Genomic DNA, 22,410 nt, shown 5'->3' with positions numbered 1-22,410 from the left:
GCTACCCCATTTTACATTCATACCTCTACCCTGTTTGTTGACACTGGAGGACAACCTTCTGCTTCCTACTTTTCAGACATGAAGTGAATCATTGTTGAGCTTCTTCCCTAATTCCATAATGTTCCTGCTGACACAAAAGTATTGTATGGTCTACACAAGGGATGCGTAGACTGCAGTCCACGTTATGTGTGCCACGCCATTGCTCTGACAGCAGCGCGTCCCTCATTGTTCTTCGTTGCAATTTTTTTTCTCCTTTCAGGAAAGGAGAGGGTAGGCTCTTCTACAATGTAGTTCCTTTAAGAATACATTGTTGTAACTATATTTATTAAATAAAGTGAATGTTTCTGAAACAATTAATGTGTGCCAATTACGTATATCTTGTTGCACAGCAATCCTGTTTGTAAGTGCACTAATGAATTTTCGAAACTATTGCTCGACATGGACGGTTAAGGAACCAAGTCCAACTCAGACTGTGTGTCACAACTGTAATCTACAGCAAGTGAAGAGTGCCAGTATGGAAAAACAAGACAATGCCTGTACCTCGTTGTTATACAGCAAAAAAAGCAAGGAGTGCAAACAGTGCAGTATGACGACACACAGAGCATAATTCTGCAAATTCTAGAGTACAGAGTAATAAAAATCGACATTTGAGCTCTGCTGCTCCAAGGTGTGCTAGTACTGACAAGAAATGCAAAGACAGGAAAGACCGTCCATACTTGAGACACCACAGTGTGGACAGCATCGCTAACACCTCTGTTTAGACAAGAGCAAGATGGCACCTAAACTGCCAAAGTAATGCGGTATTTAGATTTAAATACCCTGTTTTGGACAGCTCGACCTACATGTGTCTGCTCATTCTGTCTATATCACCACTACAGACAGAATGGCAGTTTCACCTATTTCAATCGTGATGTGCTGTTTGCTGCCTGTTTAAAGACTTCAATTACAAGACTGCAGCCTGCCGACTGTGAGTGGACTCCATTACTCTATGCTGTCATGCGATAGGCCGCTGTCATGGCTGATAGAAGACGCAGACAGACCTATGAGGTCTTCCTCTTGTGAAGCACCTAGTAGGCTGACTGCAAGCTGCAATTTTCTACTTGCTCGGTAGGGATTTGAGTGCCGCTTCCCAGGCATTACGCATACCACCTTCTTGGGTGTGTGCTGTGTGTGCTAAGAAAGCCCTGGACTTATGCTTTCATGACAGTCTAAGCGCATCCGTCTTCGAATGACCTGAGGCCTTCTATTTCATCACGGCTCGTCAACAGACTGCCATGTGGGGTCCTGCTGCTGTCCCGCTCTGCTTCACAGTCAGGCAGGGCGCCTGCAAGATGTTGGGTGCTGTGTCCAGCATTTCTCGCCAATGCCTAGACAAGCAGCCCACCCAGAGTACTAGGGAAGACAATTTTCACTGTAGCAAACACTTTAATAAAATTTTATTTAAAAAACCGCTGTTTCTCTCATGCCTTCAGGTAGTCCTTCTGTAGTCGCCTTAATGTATTTGCGGCCCACTGTACTAGCAAGTCTGTACACCCCTGGTCTACACAATCAAATGCTTTTCTTAAAAAAATAAAATAAAAAGAAATACTGACTGTGCTCAACTCAATTGTTTAGCCCCGATAGTGCCTCATACAAAAGAATAAAGTATTTTCTGTGAATATTTCTTCCCTGAAGCCAAACTTCAAGTCTGACAGCAAATTGTGTTCACTGAGATGTTCTCTCATATGTTGTTGAAGAGAAACTGATTGATAATTTATCATTTATTTGTTAAAGTTTCAGCCAGAGTTGAAAATAACATTTTTGTTAATGACTCGTTTTGAACATTTTTGTTCATTTTCAGTTACTTACATTAGAAGAAACAATGTTAAATCGCTTACACTAGATGGTACAATGTTATTAACAAAACATAAAATACAAAATTTTCAAACATTTTGTGTGTGCAGATTACAGCTTACCAATCAATCTTTTATGATGCAGCTGTATTTGACTGTACATGACAGATTAGTTTTTAGATGAGTTCAATATAATCAGATCATTATAAAAAATATTATGATCATATTCTGCTGATCTTGCTGCTAAGCAGAGCCTGGGATCCAGCTCTGGAATTGTTAAAGGACTAACGGGGCCAGGTGCAACACTACACAAACAGAAGAACCAGAGACATGGAGATGGAAAACGAGCCCCTATCGGACTTCCAGGCGCACCAGACCGAAGATGGAACACCCAGAAGTGGAACTGATGGGCGCAGACCGCAGAGGGAATATCCAGAGCCGCAGCGGACGAAAAACGGAGTGGCAACGCTCCAACAGGTCATGGTGAACGGGCGCGTACCGCAGGCAGAATGCTTGGTACCTCAGACTGTAGATGAAACCCCCAGGATCGCGTTTGGTGGGCGCGGACCGCAGAGGGAATACCTAGAACCGCAGCGGACGGAAAACGGAGCAGCAACGCTCCAGCAGGTCGCAGGAAATGGGCGTGGACCACAGAGGAAGCACCTGCCGCCGTTGGTGGAGGGGGAAGGCCATAGGCATAAATACTGGACCAGGTCCACTCGAAGAGCAGTCTCAGGTCGCACCTGATGAAGGTTACGAGCTATGTGGCCGAAATATCGTGCAAGTACGACGCTGATATCCGGCAGAACACCCAACAACCCAAGATGTCATTAGATTGCCGGGAAAGCCTGAAGAGTTACAATAAATGTACTGTCTACATAGAGTTTGCATCAAAAGTGGGTTATTCCAAAACATGGTCATCTCTACATTATTGATAAACACGTAAGCTAACAACCCTGACAGGTAACTGCCCATTGCCAAACCATGCCTCTATGCATACACTTTCTCACCAGATTTAAAGTAATTAAAACTTAGGCTAAAATCCAATAGTTCAAGAAATTCTAAAGGGTTTACCTCTTCTATGTTGCTATTGCATGTTAAATTTATTCTTATTATTTTTTAAAGTTTCATCTATTGGTACATTAGCATATAGGTTTACTACATTACAAGACCCTAGTAGTATATCAACAGTGATCAACAGATCTTTAGCTTCATTTGCAAAAGCTATAGCACTGTGTGTCTACATTCCCTTTTTAAAAAGTATTTCAATCTGTTGGAAAACTGACCACATCTGAAGTACGCACTGCACAGTTGACTTAGTACAGAACTAATACATAGTACATTGGTCTTTATAATCTTACTCAGTATTTCACTTTTACCATGAAGATCTTAAATGATTTAATAATTGATTCAATTTCATTTCCACTCATTCCCTGTAGCTGCATGTGATATTGTCTTGGACAGCTTTTTTTTTTTAAAAAAAAAAAAAAAAAAAAAAAAAAAAAAAAGGGTGGGGGGGTGGGGTGAGGGGGGTCGGGAAGAAAGAAAGAAATTGATTTAGCCTGCTGAATATAACACAATCACCAAATATTTTGGACAACTCTTTTGAATCACTAATAGTTTCCATCTCAATCAAAAAAGGTATAATACGTTGAGCACTGACATTTTGCCTTCACACCTCTTTCACTATAGACTATATCATTTTAATTTTGTTCTGAGAACTTGATGATTTTCTATTCCCTTGATGTAATGCATTGTTTTAGCCTGTCCAGTGACATTCTTCAGCAATTTGCAGTATTGTCTGTAGTGAAATTCTGTAACAGAACTGTGACTTGCTACAGCTCCCTCCTGCTCTGCATGATAGTTCAATGGCATTAATCACAAACTATATACGGCATATCTCTCTTAAATTTTATACAGGGAAAGAGCTATAAATGGAAGTCATAAGTATTTGTAGAAATGTATGTTTGACATTTGTATTATAGACTTCTGTATAAGTTTCTCTTTGAGGTTGGCTTTAAATGTATGCATTGCAAGTGGACACTTTTTTCAATAATGTAAGTACTATTTGCACATCCTGATCTGATAGGTCATTACCAACTTTTCTCATATTGTGCCATCTATGAATAAATTGCAATATTCTAAATACTTTACGAGTAAAGGTGACAAGCCACCAAATAATATCCCCACCCCTGCTCGCTCGTTCCCTCACTGTGCGTTCCAGTAATCCTCCTGTTCTCAGTCTCCTCTAAAACTCTGCACCCAAACTCTCTTCACCATAGTCTCCCCTACCTCTCTCTGTCACTCCTTCCTAATCCACTCCCCCACATCACTGACAAACCAAAACAATGAAACAACCTCTCTCTGCTGAACTGCTCTCTCTCTCTCTCTCTCTCTCTCTCTCTCTCTCTCTCTCTCTCTCTCTCTCCCCTACATAGTTCACAAAAGCTGGCACTTGGGAGAAGAATCCAGATGACTGAGTTGTGGGGTATCCATTGAAATCGAACATTTTGTGCTCAGGAGAAAATTTCACCACAAGGTGCTCAACTCTGCTCTTGGCCACAAGTAGGTGATGGCCATGCAATCATACATTCAAGTAGACAATTGGTTGGTGGTCGTGCCCACATAAAATACTGTGCAGAAGTTGCAGCAGAGCTGGTATGTGATATGGCTGCTTTCACAGGTGGCCCCTAGGTCTCATAGGACACGATGGGTCTGTGACAAGAATGGAGAAGGATGTGCTGCATGGATGAATCAGGAAGGTCTTGAGTCCAGATCTTCCCCAGGGATATGACCCACATGGCATGGGGATGGAAGTGGATGTGGCACGGGGAGGGACTACAATACTGTGTAGGTTAGGTGGGCAACAAAATACCATTTTAGGATAGGTGAAAAGGAGTATGGGTATAATGTGCCTCATTTACAGGAAATGATGATAGTCAAAGCCCCAGCGAAGGATATGGGTCAGTTGTTCCAGTCTGAGATAACGCTTGGTGATGAGTGGCTTGCTCTTCTACAGCTGATTCTTTAGGGTAGTGGGAGGATTAAGAATATGTGAGGATAAGGCACAGGAAATTTATTTGCAGAGTAGGTTCAGGGATAATGTTTGTCTGTGAAGATGCTGTCTATGACTTTGCTGCTGTTACCTCAAACTCTAGTTGGAAATACACTGTCTTAACTAATTTGCCAGATTCACGTAAATCCTTTAACATTCTTTTCTCTGGAGTATCAGTCAGAAAGTTTATACTTAAGTGCCCACATAAAAGAAATTCAGGTCTGTTTAACGTCTGAGCTTGCACAGAATGAAGTCTGGAGAGGAAATTTCTGTAGGAAAAAGACAACATGATTGTCGAGAGGAGAAAGTAATACCTTATTTTTATGTGGTAGAAAAACTGATTTAATATACACTGAGGTGACAAAGTTCATGGGATAGCAATATACACATAGACAGACAGCATTAGTATCGTGTACACGTGGTATAACTGAGAAGCACTTTGGAGGAGCTACCATTTGTACTCAGGTGATTCATGTGAAAAGGTTTCCAACATGATTAAGGCCACTTGGGAATTAACAAACTTTCAGTATGAAATGGTAGTTGGAGCTAGATGCATCGGGCATTCCATTCTGAAAATCATTAGAGAATTCAAAATTCTGAGATCCATAGTGTCAAGAATGTGCCAAGAACATCACATATCAGGTGTTACCTACATCACAGAAAATGCAGTGTTTACTTAAGGACTGAGAGGAGTTGCTAACAGTCAAGCTACACTGTGTAACCACTAAAGTCAATGTGGGGCATGCAATAAACATATCCATTAGGACAGTGCGGCAAACTCTGGTGCAGGAAGCCTATGACAGCAGATGATCAATGCAAGTACCTTTGCTAATAGCAAAACATCACCTGCAACACTTCTCCTGGGCTCGTAACCATATCAGTTGGACCCTATATGACTGTAAAACCATGGTCTGATCAGATGAGTACCAGTTTCAGTTAGTAAGAGCTGATGGTGGGGTTCGAATGTGATGCAGACTCCATGAAGCCATGGACCCAACTTGTCAGCAAGGCATTGTGCAACCTGATGATAGCACCATAATGGTGTGGGTTGTTTTTGCATGGAATGGACTAGGGCCATTGGTCCGACTGAACAGATCATTGACTGGAAATGATTATATTAGGGTGCTTGGAGACCATTTAGAGCGGACTTCATGTTCCCAAACAATGGAATTTTTATGGATGATAATGCCCCAAATCGCCTGTCATCAATCCCATCGAACATTTAGAGGACACAATTGAGAGGTCAGTTCACACACAATATCCTGCACTGGCAACACTTTCAAAATTATAGATGGCTATAGAAGCAGCAAGGCTCAACATTTCTGCAAGGGACTCCTAATAGAGGGACAGTACCAGTAGATTTTAAGGCCAATATCCCAAATCAACAGCAGATGTAACACAAGTGGTGTTAGCTATGAAACTAGTTTCAAAACATATCTGCTACTGGCAACTCTAAAGAGTGGCTACGTTCGAGGAGGATTATTTGAAACAAACATGTTTGTACCCAGTCAGAATACGACAGTGATATCACAACACAGTTCATCAAAAAACTATCTGGAAAAAGTTCCGAAGACAAATAAAGCGGAGCAGATTCCGTACTTCAACATCTCATCTACAATGGACCATAACACATTGCCAATATCTAGACATTAATAAGGTGGAACAAGAATCTATGAAGTCAGAGAGGGAAGAAACACACAGAAAACATGGAAAATTAGTATTCAAACATGGAAAGAAATGTATCATGGAGCAATCATGGTGATGCTGTATGGACATTATATTGTCACTATTGTCACGCAGAAGACAATGAAATTAGATGAATGACGAACACTAAATTCACTTAATGAAGGTTTATTCAGCACTTGCACATCCAAGTGCGCAGAGCGAACTGCCTCCTGCCAGAACACATACAGTATTTATACAGATACATAACATTGATTCTTGACATTTGTGGTTACTTCAAGAATGTACTCAAACCGAATATAGAAATTAAAATTGTTCAGTCCAGGTGAGTTTTGAACTCACGACCCTCCATGCAACAGTTTAGTACCATAACCACTACACCACGGCACTACTCAGCTTCTTCTGCGACATTGCTCCCTCCTTAATTGAACAGCGTCTCGGTGTTACGTCATTCTAGTCCAAGAACGAGTCATTGGTCCTTCATACTCCGACTCCTGATGACTGATTCTCGCCCTGGTGGTGATCTTCTTAGAACTTATTTTGCCGCTAAACCCTTCGTCATCTTTCCACTTGTTGCCTGTTGCTGGAGCTTCGAAGTTACCCTGTGTTGCAGGATCCCTATAGGGCTTCATTCGAAGGATGAGAACTGTCTCTCTGATCTTTCGTCGTCTTGTGTCTGAGTCGAAATCTTCAGCTTCATAAGTAACATCAGACAACTGTCGTACAACCTTATAAGGTTCAAAGTAGTGCTTGAGGAGCTTCTCATACGGACCAACCTTCCGAACAGCAGTGAAGATCCAGACGAGTTCACCAGGCTGGTAGACAACAGGGCGGTGGCTCACGTCATACCTTCAGCGATCATTTCCTTGAGCCTGCAGCATGCAGAGTTGAGCTAACTGCCGAGCTTCCTCAGCTCTGGTTAATACCTGGCCGATGTAGTCATCGTCCATATCATCAGGATGTAACGGAAACACAGTGTCCGTTGTCATTGTTGCCTCACGCCCATGCACCAGGAAAAATGGCTTAAATCCTGTGGTGTCTTGTTTGGCAGTGTTGTAGGCAAGCACCACGAAAGGCAGCCCCTCATCCCAGTTGCTCTACTCAACACTGACGAACATTGATAGCATATTGGCCAAGGTCTTATTAAGGCATTCAGTAAGCCCGTTAGTTTGCGGATGGTAGGCAGTCATCATGTGATGAGTAATGTTGCACCGACGGTTTATCTCTGTCACAAGATTCGATTGAAAAACTTTCCCTAAATCCGTAATTAACGACCTTGGGGCACTGTGTTTTAATACAATGTCCTCCATGATGAATTTGGATACCTCGAATGCTTCAGCTGTTTTCACGGCTTTTGTAATGGCATAGTGTGTCAGATAATCAGTGCAAACAATAATCTATCTACTGCCACAAGCAGACATTGAAAATTGTCTGAGGAGGTCAATCCCAACATGCTGGAAATGCATTTCGGTGGTGGAATTGGTATGAGTCGGCCAGGTGGTTTCTGAGGAACTGCCTTTCTCCTCTGGCACTCTTGACAGTGTGACACCTCGTGACGAACACTCCTAAATAAACCTGGAGGATCCTATAGTATGTCTTAATAAATCCTAAATGTCCGGCCTTAGGTGCGTCATGGAATTTCTGTAGAACATCTAAGCGCATGTATTTAGGAATCACTGGTAGCCACCTCTTTCCAAACGGATCATAGTTTTTCTTGCAAAGTAATCCATTAAATACCTTAAATTGTCCTTTCACATCCTCTCACCGATTTAAGGCAAGCATAATTTGAGATATCTTGGAGTCCTCGTCCTACTCAGCAGACATCCTGGAGTGCAGCGTGACAGTCACTATCTTCATCAAAGTCTTGATGGTCTTGCACAGGGTTTCTTGAGAGACAGTCAGCATCTTGGTGTTTTCTTCCACTTTTGTGCACTATGGTAATGTCATATACTCTTGAAGACATAGTGCCCACCTCGCGAGTCATCCAGTTGGATCCTTAAGACCTGTCTACCAACAAAGTGAATAATGGTCTGTAACAACGGTGAATGGCCTTCCATAGAAATACTGTTGAAATTCGCTCATGGCCCAGATCACAGAAAGACATTCTCTTTCTGTAGTTGAGTAGTCTCTCTCGGCTTTTGTAAGTGTCCTAGAAGTCTTTGATAAAACGACGGTTATAAGAACATAATCCAAGGAAGCTTCTCACATCTCTAATACTTTTAGGAATAGGAAATTCTGTTCCAGATCTCACCTTTTCTGGGTCTGGCTGCACATCTTCGTTTGACACAAGGTGTCCAAGTATTTTAATTTCTTTTGCTCCAAAGAGACACTTTCTTGGATTAAGTTTCAGTCCGCCTTGTCGGAGACACTTCAGAGTGGTTCTCAGTCTTTTTATATGTTAATCAAATGTCTCTGAGAAAAGTTATCTACATAACAAAGACAAATCGTCCCCTTCAGATGCCTTAGAAGATTATCCATCATCCGTTAAAAAGTTGCTGGTGCATTACAAAAACCAAATGGCATTACATTACACCAGGCCCTCAGAGGTGATGAATGCAGTTTTCTCATCATCAGCCTCATCTACTTTGGTTTGCCAGTATCCTGAGTACATGTCTATGGTTGAGAAAAACTTGGCCCTCTTCAGACAATCTAGCATATCATCAATTCGTGGAAGAGAGGAAAAGTCCTTTTTAGTTATCTTATTAAGCTTCCTGTAATCAACACAAAAGCGCCAACTGCCATCCTTCTTCCTGAAGAGAACCACTGTGACGACCATGGGCTCTGCGAAGGCTGAATGATGTACTTCTTCATCATTTTCTCTGCCTCGTTGAGAATTATTCGACGTTCTGTTGCTGACACATGGTATGCTCTCTGGCTTATTGGTTGATGGTCTCCAATGCTAATCCAGTGCTTCACCATCAATTTGTCTACTTTGCTCTTCACTCATGGATTGAAACATTCAGAGAACTCTTCAATAATGGCAAGTAGCTTCTTCTGTTGTTCCTTAGTGAGATCTGGTGATAGTTGAGCTAGATCTTGTCTCGTGGTGGTAGCACTAATTTCACCCACAGACTAGGCATGTGAGGTTTCTATGACGCTCAGCTGCTATTCAATTAATGGCTCAGCGTTTGCTACGCACATGCATCTTGGAAGGATCTGCGGTTCTTGGCGACAGTTCACTATCCACAATTCACCAAATCTGTTATTAAACGAGACGACAGAGGCTGGATGACCAAGTTATTGTTCAGTGGTATGCTTCTCTTACATTCCACTACAATATCCATGGACTGATGCATGGCATGACATGTGACAGTTACCTTTCTAGTGCAGACTGCAGGAATGATCACTTCATCCAGCACACAGTCTCCACACACTCAGGGGCACATCTTCCTATCCACAGTATCTCATCTCGTCCAGCATAAAGTTCGGGCGACCACAACCTATAATTGCCTGAGAAGCTTTCAAAAAGTCCCATCCGAGAATGACTACACTCTTGTAAGATGATGAATTCTAAGAGCTGTGTATGGCCACTTATACTCGCACAAATGGTACATCTTCCTGTAGGTTTCACATATTTCCCATTAGCCACCTTCAGCAGAGATGTTTTGTTGTCAGCGAATACAGTTTTCTGCAATTAGCGACAGTACTTCTCCGAAATGACTGAAAATGATGCTCCAGAGTCCACAAGAGCTTGGGCTGGTCAGCCATCCATGAGGATATCAACGTAGTTTCCAATTATTTTTGTAGTGATCGACAGCGGAGGATTTTTCTCTTCAGCAGCCTCACCTCCAAGGAAGGTCGCACCCTTTAGTTTTTCAGGTTGTGGTGGCTAGGTGATCGGCTGGAGCTTCTAAACGGTGATGGAGACCTCTATCACCATGTTGGGGAACATCCTTTCCAGTGGTTAGCTTGTGGCAATGGTGACCTGTGTCATCCTGCACCCACATCTTCTTGTACATTTTTGTCGTCCCGGAGTTGCCTAAGATCGGTCTGCTGTCTTCTGGCACGGGAGTCATCAAATGTCCACCGCCTTTCTCAACAATAGCGCACCCCATGTCCAGGTCATCCGCAGTGGAAACATACTGGTTGGTCATCCTGGGTCCTCCAGACATCAGTCTTCCTTGGTGTCCAAACAGGTTCCTCATGTGGCATTGTACGAACGTAACTCCACCTGGGTCTCGACTTTTTCACCATTGAAATGAAGGAGAAGGGATTGGGTTCAATGCCTGTTCCACTTCCTCTCTTATGACCTCTTGAAGTGTATCAGTTTTTTGCTCGCCGTGCAATCCAAGTGCCTCCTGAACTTCCGCTCTCACTATCTGACAAAGAACACTTGTGAAATCAGTTGCTTCCTCCATCACAGACATCAATACAACGTTTGGAAGCCGTTTAAACTTCTTGTGTGTAATTCTTATTTGATGCATTGTCTCAATGTACTGGCACCATTTTATGAAGTCGTCTGCAGTCGAAACCTACTTCAGGAGTAGGGCTTGATACATGTCCTCAGCAACACCCTTCATGAAATGTGCAACCTTATCTTCATCCTTCATTCTAGGATCCACTATTTTACACAGCTCCAAGACGTCTTGAATGTAGCATGCTGTAGTTTCTCCTGGATGCTGTGCCCTGCACTTTAATTTATCTTCAGCCTCGCACTTCTGTCGTCATGTGTCGCCGAAATACTTGCACAGTTCCACCAGGAATACTTCCCACCTTCTGAACTTCTCCTCGTTTTCATACCATTGCTTGGCAGTGCCCTCCAAATAGAAAAATAAGTCAACCAAACACACAGTGTCATCCCATTTGTTAAATCTGGCTATATGCTCATATAACCTCAGCCACTTGTTTGGATCTTGGCCATCATCACCAGAGAACCCGGAAGGATGTCTCATGTGGTGGTACACCATTGCTGTCATCATAACATCTTCTTCTTCTGTGTCCGATAGACTGTGATCTGCTGAGTATGGCTTGAACTCAGGTTTCTCGTCACGTAAACAGTGGCTCTGTCATGGCCTGATATCCTGATGGGAGCCACTGTGTCGACGAGAATGAAAAATCACAAGTTCCAATACCCAGCATCTCCACCAGAATATGTCACATAGAAGAAGGTGTAATCAGATGAATAACGAACACTAACTTCACTTAATGAAGGTTTATTCAGCACTTGCACATACAAGAGCGCAAAGCGAACTGCCTCCGGCCAGAACACATACAGTACATATACAGCTGCAGAGCATTGATTCTTGACATTTGTGGATACTTCTATAATGTACTCTAACTGAATACAGAAATTAAAATTGTACAGTCCAGATGAGTTTTGAACTCATGCCCCTCCATGCAACAGTTTACTATCATAACCACTACACCACAGCACTACTCATCTTCTTCTGCGACAATATGACAATGAGGTTCACAGTTATAAAGAGTTGAAAGCCATATTAATAGAAAGAAACTGTAGTTTGTGTGAATAAAGGAAGCGATGTGAGGTTGCATGACTGAAGTGTTTGGGAAAAATAGTCTGTATTTTGGGTGCTATATTTTTTTTACTCTTGTGACTCTTTGGGATAGGACTGAATTTGTTTGACAATGCAGAGCATTGTGGATGAGGAAATAACATTCAGTGACCTCCTCATGTCATTCAGTGCATTCAGATGTTGCAAAATAAGCTGGCTCAGTTCCCTAGGCTTAAATTTATACTTCAGATACGAGAAATTGAAGTCTGTCTATGAAAGGTATTCCACACAAACCATCTAACCAGACTAACAGTGGACACTAAGTGCCTAACAATAAGGGCACCATGAACAGTAACAGACTTAACTGATAGTGCAATAAAAACAGTTGGTCGTCTTAACTGGCATATACATCAAGAAAGTCATCAAACATCTAATGAAAACCTACTGAGAAAAACAAAGAACTGGTGCATCTATCAATATTTTACAGCTGTCTATACAATGATTTTTTAGATCATGAAGATACAATCATTCCAATGTTAAAACACACAGAACCATACAAGGAACCACTCTCCCAACTTTTCATGAATGATAAGAAAGAAACCCTAATACAGTGGAACATCGATTTCACATTCTTTGACTTCACGTTTTTTGCGACTCTACACCATAAATCCGTAGCCCCTGTGAAAAACCCACAAGATCAGTGCTAAAGATTCTCCTATTTTACATTTCTTCCTACTAAGGTTTACCTCCATTCCACATTCTCACTCGAAGTTTCACCAGACTTCGTCCTATCTTTTCCTACTGACACCAATGTGACTGAATGAGTTACATGTGGCACAAAAGGCAGATGGTTTGCATAGTGGTTGGTGGTGGAGCTTTAGGCCGTTGTAGAGAGGGGAGAGATGAGAGAGGAAATGCGGACATAATCCATGATCGACACTGCCAGCACAACTTGCAACATTTAGCTTCATCGGGCAATTATGATGCAACTACTGCTAGGCTGCAGCAACAATTGAAAAATAGGACATTCGACATGAAGTGTTCCAGACTGAGCCACTATGTGACAAAGGGCCCAGCCACCACCTTTTTTTTGTGCCACTTATAACTCAATAACATCTTTTAGTATGTATTTATGATGTACTGTATTCAGAAACAATATCAATTGTCAAACCTATAAATTCAAACACTGAAAGGAAATGCTCAGTAAGAATCAAGGAAGGTCAGCCATTTCTGGCTAGTGAGCTCTTATTGACTGTCAACTTGTTACATCACCCAAGAGCCAGCACATTCATTCACCTTTCATTGTATACAAGGTTTTATTCAAGTAAAAAATTAATTCAAATAACAATTATAATTAAAAATTTTGCCAAATGAGTTGTTACCAGATATCTAAATAGGCACACATTTGCCCTTGAGACAATAATTCTGATACAGACACAATCAGTAAAAGCAACAAACTAGGATTATATAACAAATCTCTGAACAGCTGGTTGCTATAGTGATTACTAGTTACACATCAAATGGCAGTAGCTGATTTATATTAATTGAAAGTGCCAACTCGAATGGACTTTTCGTCATGATAGTATTTGCTGCCTAGGCTTCCTCTCATGCTCACTACCAACCACACACTGTTATTAACTGCCCCTCACTCCACACATTTCCTCGGTCCATCACCTCTCCCCGTGTGAGCCATCCTGGGACTGCATCACGAGCGCCAAAAGGGTACGATCTCTGGAGGAGAATTGATAGGACAAAAGCCGGCATGGTTCAGCTCTATTACCTCGTACCTCGATACCAATTTCAACTTTGTAAGAGTTTTTAATTGCTGTTACATATCTGCAATTTTTTAAAAACTGATGAAATTCATTACCACAAATTATTATACAAAACTTTGTATTGCACATTTAATTTCCTTCACTTGTACAGATTTTATACGATGTATTGGAGAGGATTACAATTTTTAATCAGATATGCCAGTTACATTTGCTTTTTCCTCATATTTTGGAGTTTTAATAATTTACTCAATTCTGCATTTTCCTCAATTTTGCATTTTTTTATTTCTGGACCACACAAAAATGTAAAACATGGCTTTCACTGTACACTGTACTATAAAAGTGACCTTTAGCACATACCTGACAATGGTTTGCAGAATTTGGGTCTAGTTGTAGAATGAATATGATATATGTGCGCGCGCCCCCTGCGCGCGCGCGCGCTCACACACACACACACACACACACACACACACACACACACACACACACACACACACACACATTTTAAAACCTGAACAAGTTTTGAGCATGCTCAGTAAAATTCTTTCCTTTCTATATTAATCAAAATAATCTATTTTACAACCTGAAACTTTGCAGTGTATTAAATGGAATAGGGAACAACACATTTTCAAAAGCACATACATGTTCTTGTTCTGCTTGTTGACGGAGCTGGACAGACCAGGCATCTGGCCAGAACCCAGCCTGACAGAGCCTCCAACTATGTGGGGCACTCCCTTGCCTGGCTGGCTGAAAGCCTGGGCAGTCCTGTTGCCACTACTAGGAACCCACCCAGCAGCATTTGTCTTGCTGTTGAGCTTCTGCATCACCTAAAATATAGTGCAATATACCAGTTTACTAGAGCATACTACTTACTTAATAGCAGGCAGATTTAATACTATGTGCCATGATGGCAACCTACTGCCTGAAAAAGACCTTTGCTTCTAATAATAGGTGTAACAATATTGAGTATACACAGATAGCAACTAGATGTTGCAGCAAGAGCAGAGAAACAGAAAGATTTCCTTCTTACCATACAATGGCACCAATTTTGCAACAACCCCAGCCTTTGATTATGAAAGGTATCGATCACACTTTTTCACAACCTGCAAAAATTAGAAAGCTTTTGGACAGCTCTGAAAGCTAACCAGGAATCACGGTCTTCATGAGTATGGAAAAATCACATACTGGTCAGATGCAGCACTGTCTCTCCCAACATTGCACTTTGAGCGCTTGTGTGTGCACCCCCCTCCCCCACCCATGCACACGCACACACACACACACACACACACACACACACACACACACTCTCCACAAGACTTTGGCACACACACACACACACACACACACACACACACACACACACGCACACACACACACACACACACACTCCACAAGACTTTGGCAGGGAGGTAAAACTGCAAGTGTGCACCATAATTTGAGAACTGTATTACAACTTTGGAAAGGCTTTGGTTATCTGTGAAACTAGGGGTTTATGGGAGAGAAAAATAAGGAAGGCAACTGAAATATGAATGATGTTGAACATTGTACAACAAGATAAATAATTTGCCTTCAATGTAGCTTGGCAACCTGCACCAGAAGCAACTTTCCTCTAGAGGAGGAAGAGTTGAGAATGTAGAAATCTGTGAGAGAAAGTTAAATAGCAATCTCCTTTCTCAATAGTTAGGATGCAAGAAGCAAATAAATTCAACACACAATAATTTGCATCCATGCTTTGTTATTACCTTATGTTTGATTTCATCTCCATTCCATACAACTTCATCTTCCCAGTGCAGCTGAGATACCATTAAAAATGCATCATCTGGATAGTCCTCAGTCAATTGTTCCACCTCCTCTTCACCTGCCTGAGGACAAGTAATTTCAGTGTCAAAATAGCTCACTTTCCATATGTAATCAAGAAAAACAACAGCTTTTCAGTGCACAGGCTGTCTACTGGTCATGAAAGAGTATGAAAATGAACAAATGGTAATGAAAGTAAAGAAAAAGTCACTGAGTGAGTGGCCATGACTTTTGTCTTACAGGTCAGTCAGGTGCAGTTCTAGAAGACAGTAGCAAGATAGCACTACCCCAAAAATGTTGTATTCAGCAGTCCACTTAATAAACTATAATATATATTATAAAGATTCACCAGAGTTCTGAAAAAGTATTTGTTATCTGTAGGGGACTTGCATGTTCATCTGTGCAAGCCTTGTTAGCACAGCCTCAGCTACTGAGATTTGGGACATTGAGGGGCAGCTCCAGAGGGAGAAATCTGGAGGTGTGGCTTCATTGACACCGGCCTAGATGAGGTGTATATACAAAGTGGAAATGACATGTAAACTGTAGCACTGCCCAAGACCATGCTGCAATCTAATGTGTAGCAGAAGGATTATGTTAGAACAGTTGTTTCTTTAACTCTATCAACTCCCTCTGCTATTTAAATTTTTTAACCTATGTCTTTTTTTTGGAAAGGTATTTCTTCAGAGGTTGTCAATAATTAATATAAAACTATTCTAATTATAATCTCATTTTAAAAATATAAAGGAAGAAACTTAAATACTGAATCTACCACAGTGAAATTTATCACCTGATACAGAATTTTTAATTTTATAATGGTTATATTGTATTAAGGAAAATTGTACACTTTCACCAGAGTACTATTTGCATTTTAATTGGGTGTAATGACAAATATATTTGAAAATAGCCATACCCCACCGTAGTGAGACCTGAATTTTTTTACAGCATCTGATGAACAGTATACTACAATTATTATACAGTTACTTATTTCATGCTAAAATACAGTCCAAGGGATATAAGAATTATTACATTCAGCTTTCATTTCAATGGTTTTCAGGTTTGTTACAAAAAATGTTTTTGTCATTGAACGAAACATATTTTTGAGAGGTCATGAATTCAATTTAACGGGTAATGAAAAAGTAATGAATTTTATCGTCTGAAAATCAGTAGAAACCCTGTTGCACTTCATGAATACTAAGAATGAGAAGAAATGTAAATCATTAATCCTTGTGTTGTTTACACAGAGGTACACAGGTAGCTTAATACAAGTAGTTGCTTTCTTAGTAGACAGAGAATTTCAAGATCACTGTTGTTAGTTCTATAAGTAGTTCTACTGGTGAAATTAAACTTAAATAATATATATCTATAGTTTTTTTCACCATGAGTGAGAACTGTGGGCTCTGTCATAGGTTTGTGAGTAGGGGGTTACGGTGTGGGATTCATTCATAGTATTTTCATGGGCGGTGGGGGAGGGGGGGGGGGGATGGGAAGATATTGGGCATTCTAGAGAGAGCCTCTCCTAGGAATGCAGAATTTGTAGTGGAAATAAGTTGATAGAGGAGCAGGAGCGTAAGATCTGTGACCTTCAGGTGCAGTTACAACGCGCAAAGGAGGAACCAGACAGGTTGCGGAGGCTGAAGGTTGGTGGGGAATGGTGGGAACTGGCAGTTGGCAAGAAGGCAGCTAGGGGGAGAAGGTATTCAGACAGTTATACTTTGCATATATGCAATAGATTTGACCAGCTGTCAGAGTTGAGTGGAGAGGAGCCTCTTGTAGCTGTAGATGTAAGTAACATGCAGCAGTCCTCAGCAGTTAGGAGGCCTAGGTCAGTTGCAAAGTCTAACAGAAAGAAGGTGGTTCAGCTGCTAGGCAGTTTGCATTTTAGAAGTGTGGGCCAGCAGTTGCTGGAAGTGTTGGGGAGTGAGTACCAGGTCACCAACATTGTGAAGCCTAGTGCAGGGTGGGCTCAGGAGACTGACAGCATAGGGGAATTATGTAGAAATTTTATGAAGGAGGATCAGATAGTGATAGTGGGTGGAGCAGGGAACAGTCCTGATAGGGACAGGAAATATGATGTAGGTGGTGACCTAGTAAAGACAGCTACTCAAACTGGATGCACTAATGTACATTTCATGCAACTGTTTCCGCATCATGATCGGTTATATCTTAATGCGGCTGTTAGGCACGTTAACATGAGGCTGGAGGGGGCGCTGATGGCAGAGGGCACGGGTCACATTTCAGTGGTGCCAGTTGGGTCTATCAGTACTACGGGTTTCACTAGGCATGGCCTGCACCTCAATAGCATGGGAAAGAGAGGCTGGTAAAGCTTATAGGTGACAGTGTAGTGAGTGGTAGTGGGATCACTCATCAAAAAATTCCTGTAGTAGTTTGTGTTATAGCTGCAACTTCGTTTTAGATGGAAGACATCTGATTAAAGAAGTCCCTCTAAGGGCTCACCTTCCAAGGATGTAATGCTTCCAAGTACAGAAGGAATTAGCATATTTCATGAAAATATAAGGGCTATTAGAGATAAAGTTAGTGAACTGCTTATAGATGTTGACTCTGAAATTATCAGTATATCAGAGCATCACTTAAATAAATTGACAATTCAGAGGCTACCGTTACCAGTATACAGAACAGCTGGCTGTTTCTCAATGAGTTCCTTGTGGGGTGGGGATGTGGCTATGTACGTAAAAAACAGTATTCCATTTGATTCCATAGACGTATCATGACACTGCACTGAACAGATATTTGAATATTGTTCCGGGGCATTTGAATTTAGTAAAACTAAACTTCTAATTGTTGTTGTCTATAGGTCCCCTAACTCTGACTTCATAGCTTTTCCGCTCAAGCTAGAAAGGATTCTTGATTCACCTTGTAGGAAGTACCAGAAATTAGTTATACATGGTGACTTCAAAATAAATTTTGTATATAATGGTGCAAGAAAAAGGATGTTGGTAGATCCCCTAAAGCCATATGATCTGATACAGACTGTATTTTTTCCAACTAGGGTGCAGGGGAACAGTAGCACAGCCACAGACAATACTTTTATTAATTCATCATTACTAGATGGGCATTCAGTCAGTAAAAGGGTGATTGGCTTTTCAGACCATGATGCACAAATTTTAATATTAAAAGGCTTTTGTACTCAAATGTCACATATAATTATAAGCTATGTAGGAAAGTTAATCCAACAGTAATAGAGAGTTTTTTAAACCTTGTGAAGAGTGGCTGGATTTACCAAGCGGGAAAGCGCCGGCAGACAGGCACATGAACAAAACACACAAACACACACACAGAATTGCTAGCTTTCGCAACCGATGGTTGCTTCTTCAGGAAGGAGAGGGAAAGACGAAAGGATGTGGGTTTTAAGGGAGAGGGTAAGGAGTCATTCCAATCCCGGGAGCGGAAAGACTTCCCTTGGGAGAAAAAAAGGACAGATGTACACTCGCACACACACACACACATATCCATCCGCACACAGCTGTGTATGTGCGGATGGATATGTGTGTGTGTGTGTGCGCGAGTGTACATCTGTCCTTTTTTTCCCCCAAGGGAAGTCTTTCCGCTCCCGGGATTGGAATGACTCCTTACCCTCTCCCTTAAAACCCACATCCTTTCGTATACTCCTGGAAATTGAAATAAGAACACCGTGAATTCATTGTCCCAGGAACGGGAAACTTTATTGACACATTCCTGGGGTCAGATACATCACATGATCACACTGACAGAACCACAGGCACATAGACACAGGCAACAGAGCATGCACAATGTCGGCACTAGTACAGTGTATATCCACTTTCGCAGTAATGCAGGCTGCTATTCTCCCATGGAGACGATCGTAGAGATGCTGGATGTAGTCCTGTGGAACGGCTTGCCATGCCATTTCCACCTGGCGCCTCAGTTGGACCAGCGTTCGTGCTGGACGTGCAGACCGCGTGAGACGATGCTTCATCCAGTCCCAAACACGCTCAATGGGGGACAGATCCGGAGATCTTGCTGGCCAGGGTAGTTGACTTACACCTTCTAGAGCACGTTGGGTGGCACGGGATATATGCGGATGTGCATTGTCCTGTTGGAACAGCAAGTTCCCTTGCCGGTCTAGGAATGGTAGAACGATGGGTTCGATGACGCTTTGGATGTACCGTGCACTATTCAGTGTCCCCTCAACGATCACCAGAGGTGTACGGCCAGTGTAGGAGATCGCTCCCCACACCATGATGCCGGGTGTTGGCCCTGTATGCCTCGGTCGTATGCAGTCCTGATTGTGGCGCTCACCTGCACGGCGCCAAACACGCATACGACCATCATTGGCACCAAGGCAGAAGCAACTCTCATCGCTGAAGACGACACGTCTCCATTCGTCCCTCCATTCACGCCTGTCGCAACACCACTGGAGGCGGGCTGCACGATGTTGGGGCGTGAGCGGAAGACGGCCTAACGGTGTGCGGGACCGTAGCCCAGCTTCATGGAGACGGTTGCGAATGGTCCTCGCCGATACCCCAGGAGCAACAGTGTCCCTAATTTGCTGGGAAGTGGCGGTGCGGTCCCCTACGGCACTGCGTAGGATCCTACAGTCTTGGCGTGCATCCGTGCGTCGCTGCGGTCCGGTCCTAGGTCGACGGGCACGTGCACCTTCCGCCGACCACTGGCGACAACATCAATGTACTGTGGAGACCTCACGCTCCACGTGTTGAGCAATTCGGCGGTACATCCACCCGGCCTCCCGCATGCCCACTATACGCCCTCACTCAAAGTCCGTCAACTGCACATACGGTTCACGTCCACGCTGTCGCGGCATGCTACCAGTGTTAAAGACTGCGATGGAGCTCCGTATGCCTCGGCAAACTGGCTGACACTGACGGCGGCGGTGCACAAATGCTGCGCAGCTAGCGCCATTCAACGGCCAACACCGCGGTTCCTGGTGTGTCCGCTGTGCCGTGCGTGTGATCATTGCTTGTACAGCCCTCTCGCAGTGTCCGGAGCAAGTATGGTGGGTCTGACACACCGGTGTCAATGTGTTCTTTTTTCCATTTCCAGGAGTGTGTATATATATAGCTCAACTTTTTGACAAAGAGCACTGAATCACAAGGAAGAGGGATTCAAATGAGATTATGTGATTCAAATCTCTTTGGTGAAAAATGTGTCCTGTTTGTATTTGACAAACAACTTTAGATATGATTAGATATTCTTATTCCACAAATACAAAATTGGATATCCCCACAGATTTGAAGCATGGCTGACAAAGCAAATACCAATAATGTATTCTTAGATTTAATACACATCCAACAAATGCTATGTGAGGTCTTCCAAAATGTGACACAGGTTAAAAAGTTTCAACACATTTTTCTCTTCAAATTTATGCAGTAATTATCATAAATATAATGATGAGCGAAAACATTATTATCACCAGCTTAACAGCTTGTCTGTCTGTCTTTGGAACAAAATACGTCACTGATTCTGCATGATATACTATAGGGCCTGAGAGCAATCCAGATGGGTTCCATACAATATACATCACACAAATTTGGTCACCAAGATATCAACATGAATTCACAATAATGCTCCTCAAACCACTGTAGCACTGTTCTGGCTCCGAGACACGGACAATGATACAGCTGAAAGATGAATCACTGTTGGGCAAGACATCAAACATCAAAAGGCTGCAGGTGGTTCACAGCTGTCAGCATGTCTTTATTACTACCACAGGCCCCATGCAAGGGCAGCACAATGTCTCCCATAGCTGCTCCCACCAGCCTGTGTCCATGGCGCACTGCACGTTTTGAGCCACCATTCATCTCAGTGACACCGTTTGTGGAGACAACCAGTGACCTTGTGTAACAAAAATGTGATTCACCTGAAGAGCTGATATGTTCCATTGACTGACAGCCGAACCTCGATTGTTTGTGCCAACTAAAATTATAATTGATGATGATGTTGGGGGCAACATGTGAACATGTAGGAATGGTCTGTTGTGGAGCTCCATGTTCAAAAAGGTATGATGCACAGTATGCTCCGAAACACTTGTGTGTGCACCAGTACTGTGATCTCTTGGCAGAGGTGCCACAGATCACCATCTATCCTACTTTACAGAGTACACAAGCCTCCAAATCCCACCGTCTGTGAAGTCATGGGCGTCCAACCATTTACCATCTTGTTGTGGTTTCACTGTCCCTCTACCTCTTTCTGTAGATCTTCATAACAGTAGCACATGAACATTCAACACACTTCACCATTTTCAAGATACTTGTTCATGGACTCTGCATAATAATAGTCTGCCATTTGTCAAAGTTAGTTATCTCAATGGATTATCCCATTTTCAGCATATATCTTTGCTAGGGTGATCCCTTGTCCATGTCAGCTCTGCTTACATACTTTTGTTACCACATCATGTGCCCACAGCACCACCACGCAGCATCCAACATTGCAGGCAGTGAGCAGTGGTCATCATGTTTTGGCTTATCAGTATGTATAAAGATATACATACAAAAAAAGTATAAAATAATTTCTAGGTTACTGTACTTAATAATTTTATTAAAGCACAGTTTTAACTGCACAGCATTTCCATTAATACAACTCATTATTTCAGACCAGTGATTATGACCCATTATTCTTCCCTATTGTGAGAATATATATATATATATATATATATATATATTTGTAACCCACACATTACTGCAGCTCCACCACCATTACTGCAGCACTTGTTGATACATGCACAATGCAGCTGATCCGGGCTCCCCTACCAGATGCTGCCAACCTTGGCCCAGCATCTCTATTGCCTGCCATCAATAGCAAGAGGTCCCTGACAGGCAAATGCT

At 42.3% G+C, this 22,410-nt stretch overlaps 1 protein-coding gene across 1 annotated transcript in view; it reads right to left on the bottom strand.

Annotated features, from left to right (window-relative positions):
- Positions 1 to 22,410, bottom strand: part of LOC126266823 (transcription initiation factor TFIID subunit 1-like) — a 223,120-nt gene that overhangs the window by 154,913 nt on the left and 45,797 nt on the right. The window contains exons 5-6 of the mRNA XM_049971374.1: positions 15,538 to 15,657; positions 14,438 to 14,622 (exon numbers count right to left, since the gene is read on the bottom strand). Of these exons, the coding sequence (XP_049827331.1) occupies positions 14,438 to 14,622; positions 15,538 to 15,657 (305 nt within the window). The remainder of the gene's footprint in view (positions 1 to 14,437; positions 14,623 to 15,537; positions 15,658 to 22,410) is intronic.

Source organism: Schistocerca gregaria, chromosome 4 (genome assembly GCF_023897955.1).
Source record: "Schistocerca gregaria isolate iqSchGreg1 chromosome 4, iqSchGreg1.2, whole genome shotgun sequence".
Classification (NCBI taxonomy): domain Eukaryota; kingdom Metazoa; phylum Arthropoda; class Insecta; order Orthoptera; family Acrididae; genus Schistocerca; species Schistocerca gregaria.
The sequence above is the reverse complement of the archived record's forward strand: the minus strand, read 5'-3'. Positions and strand labels throughout refer to the sequence as shown.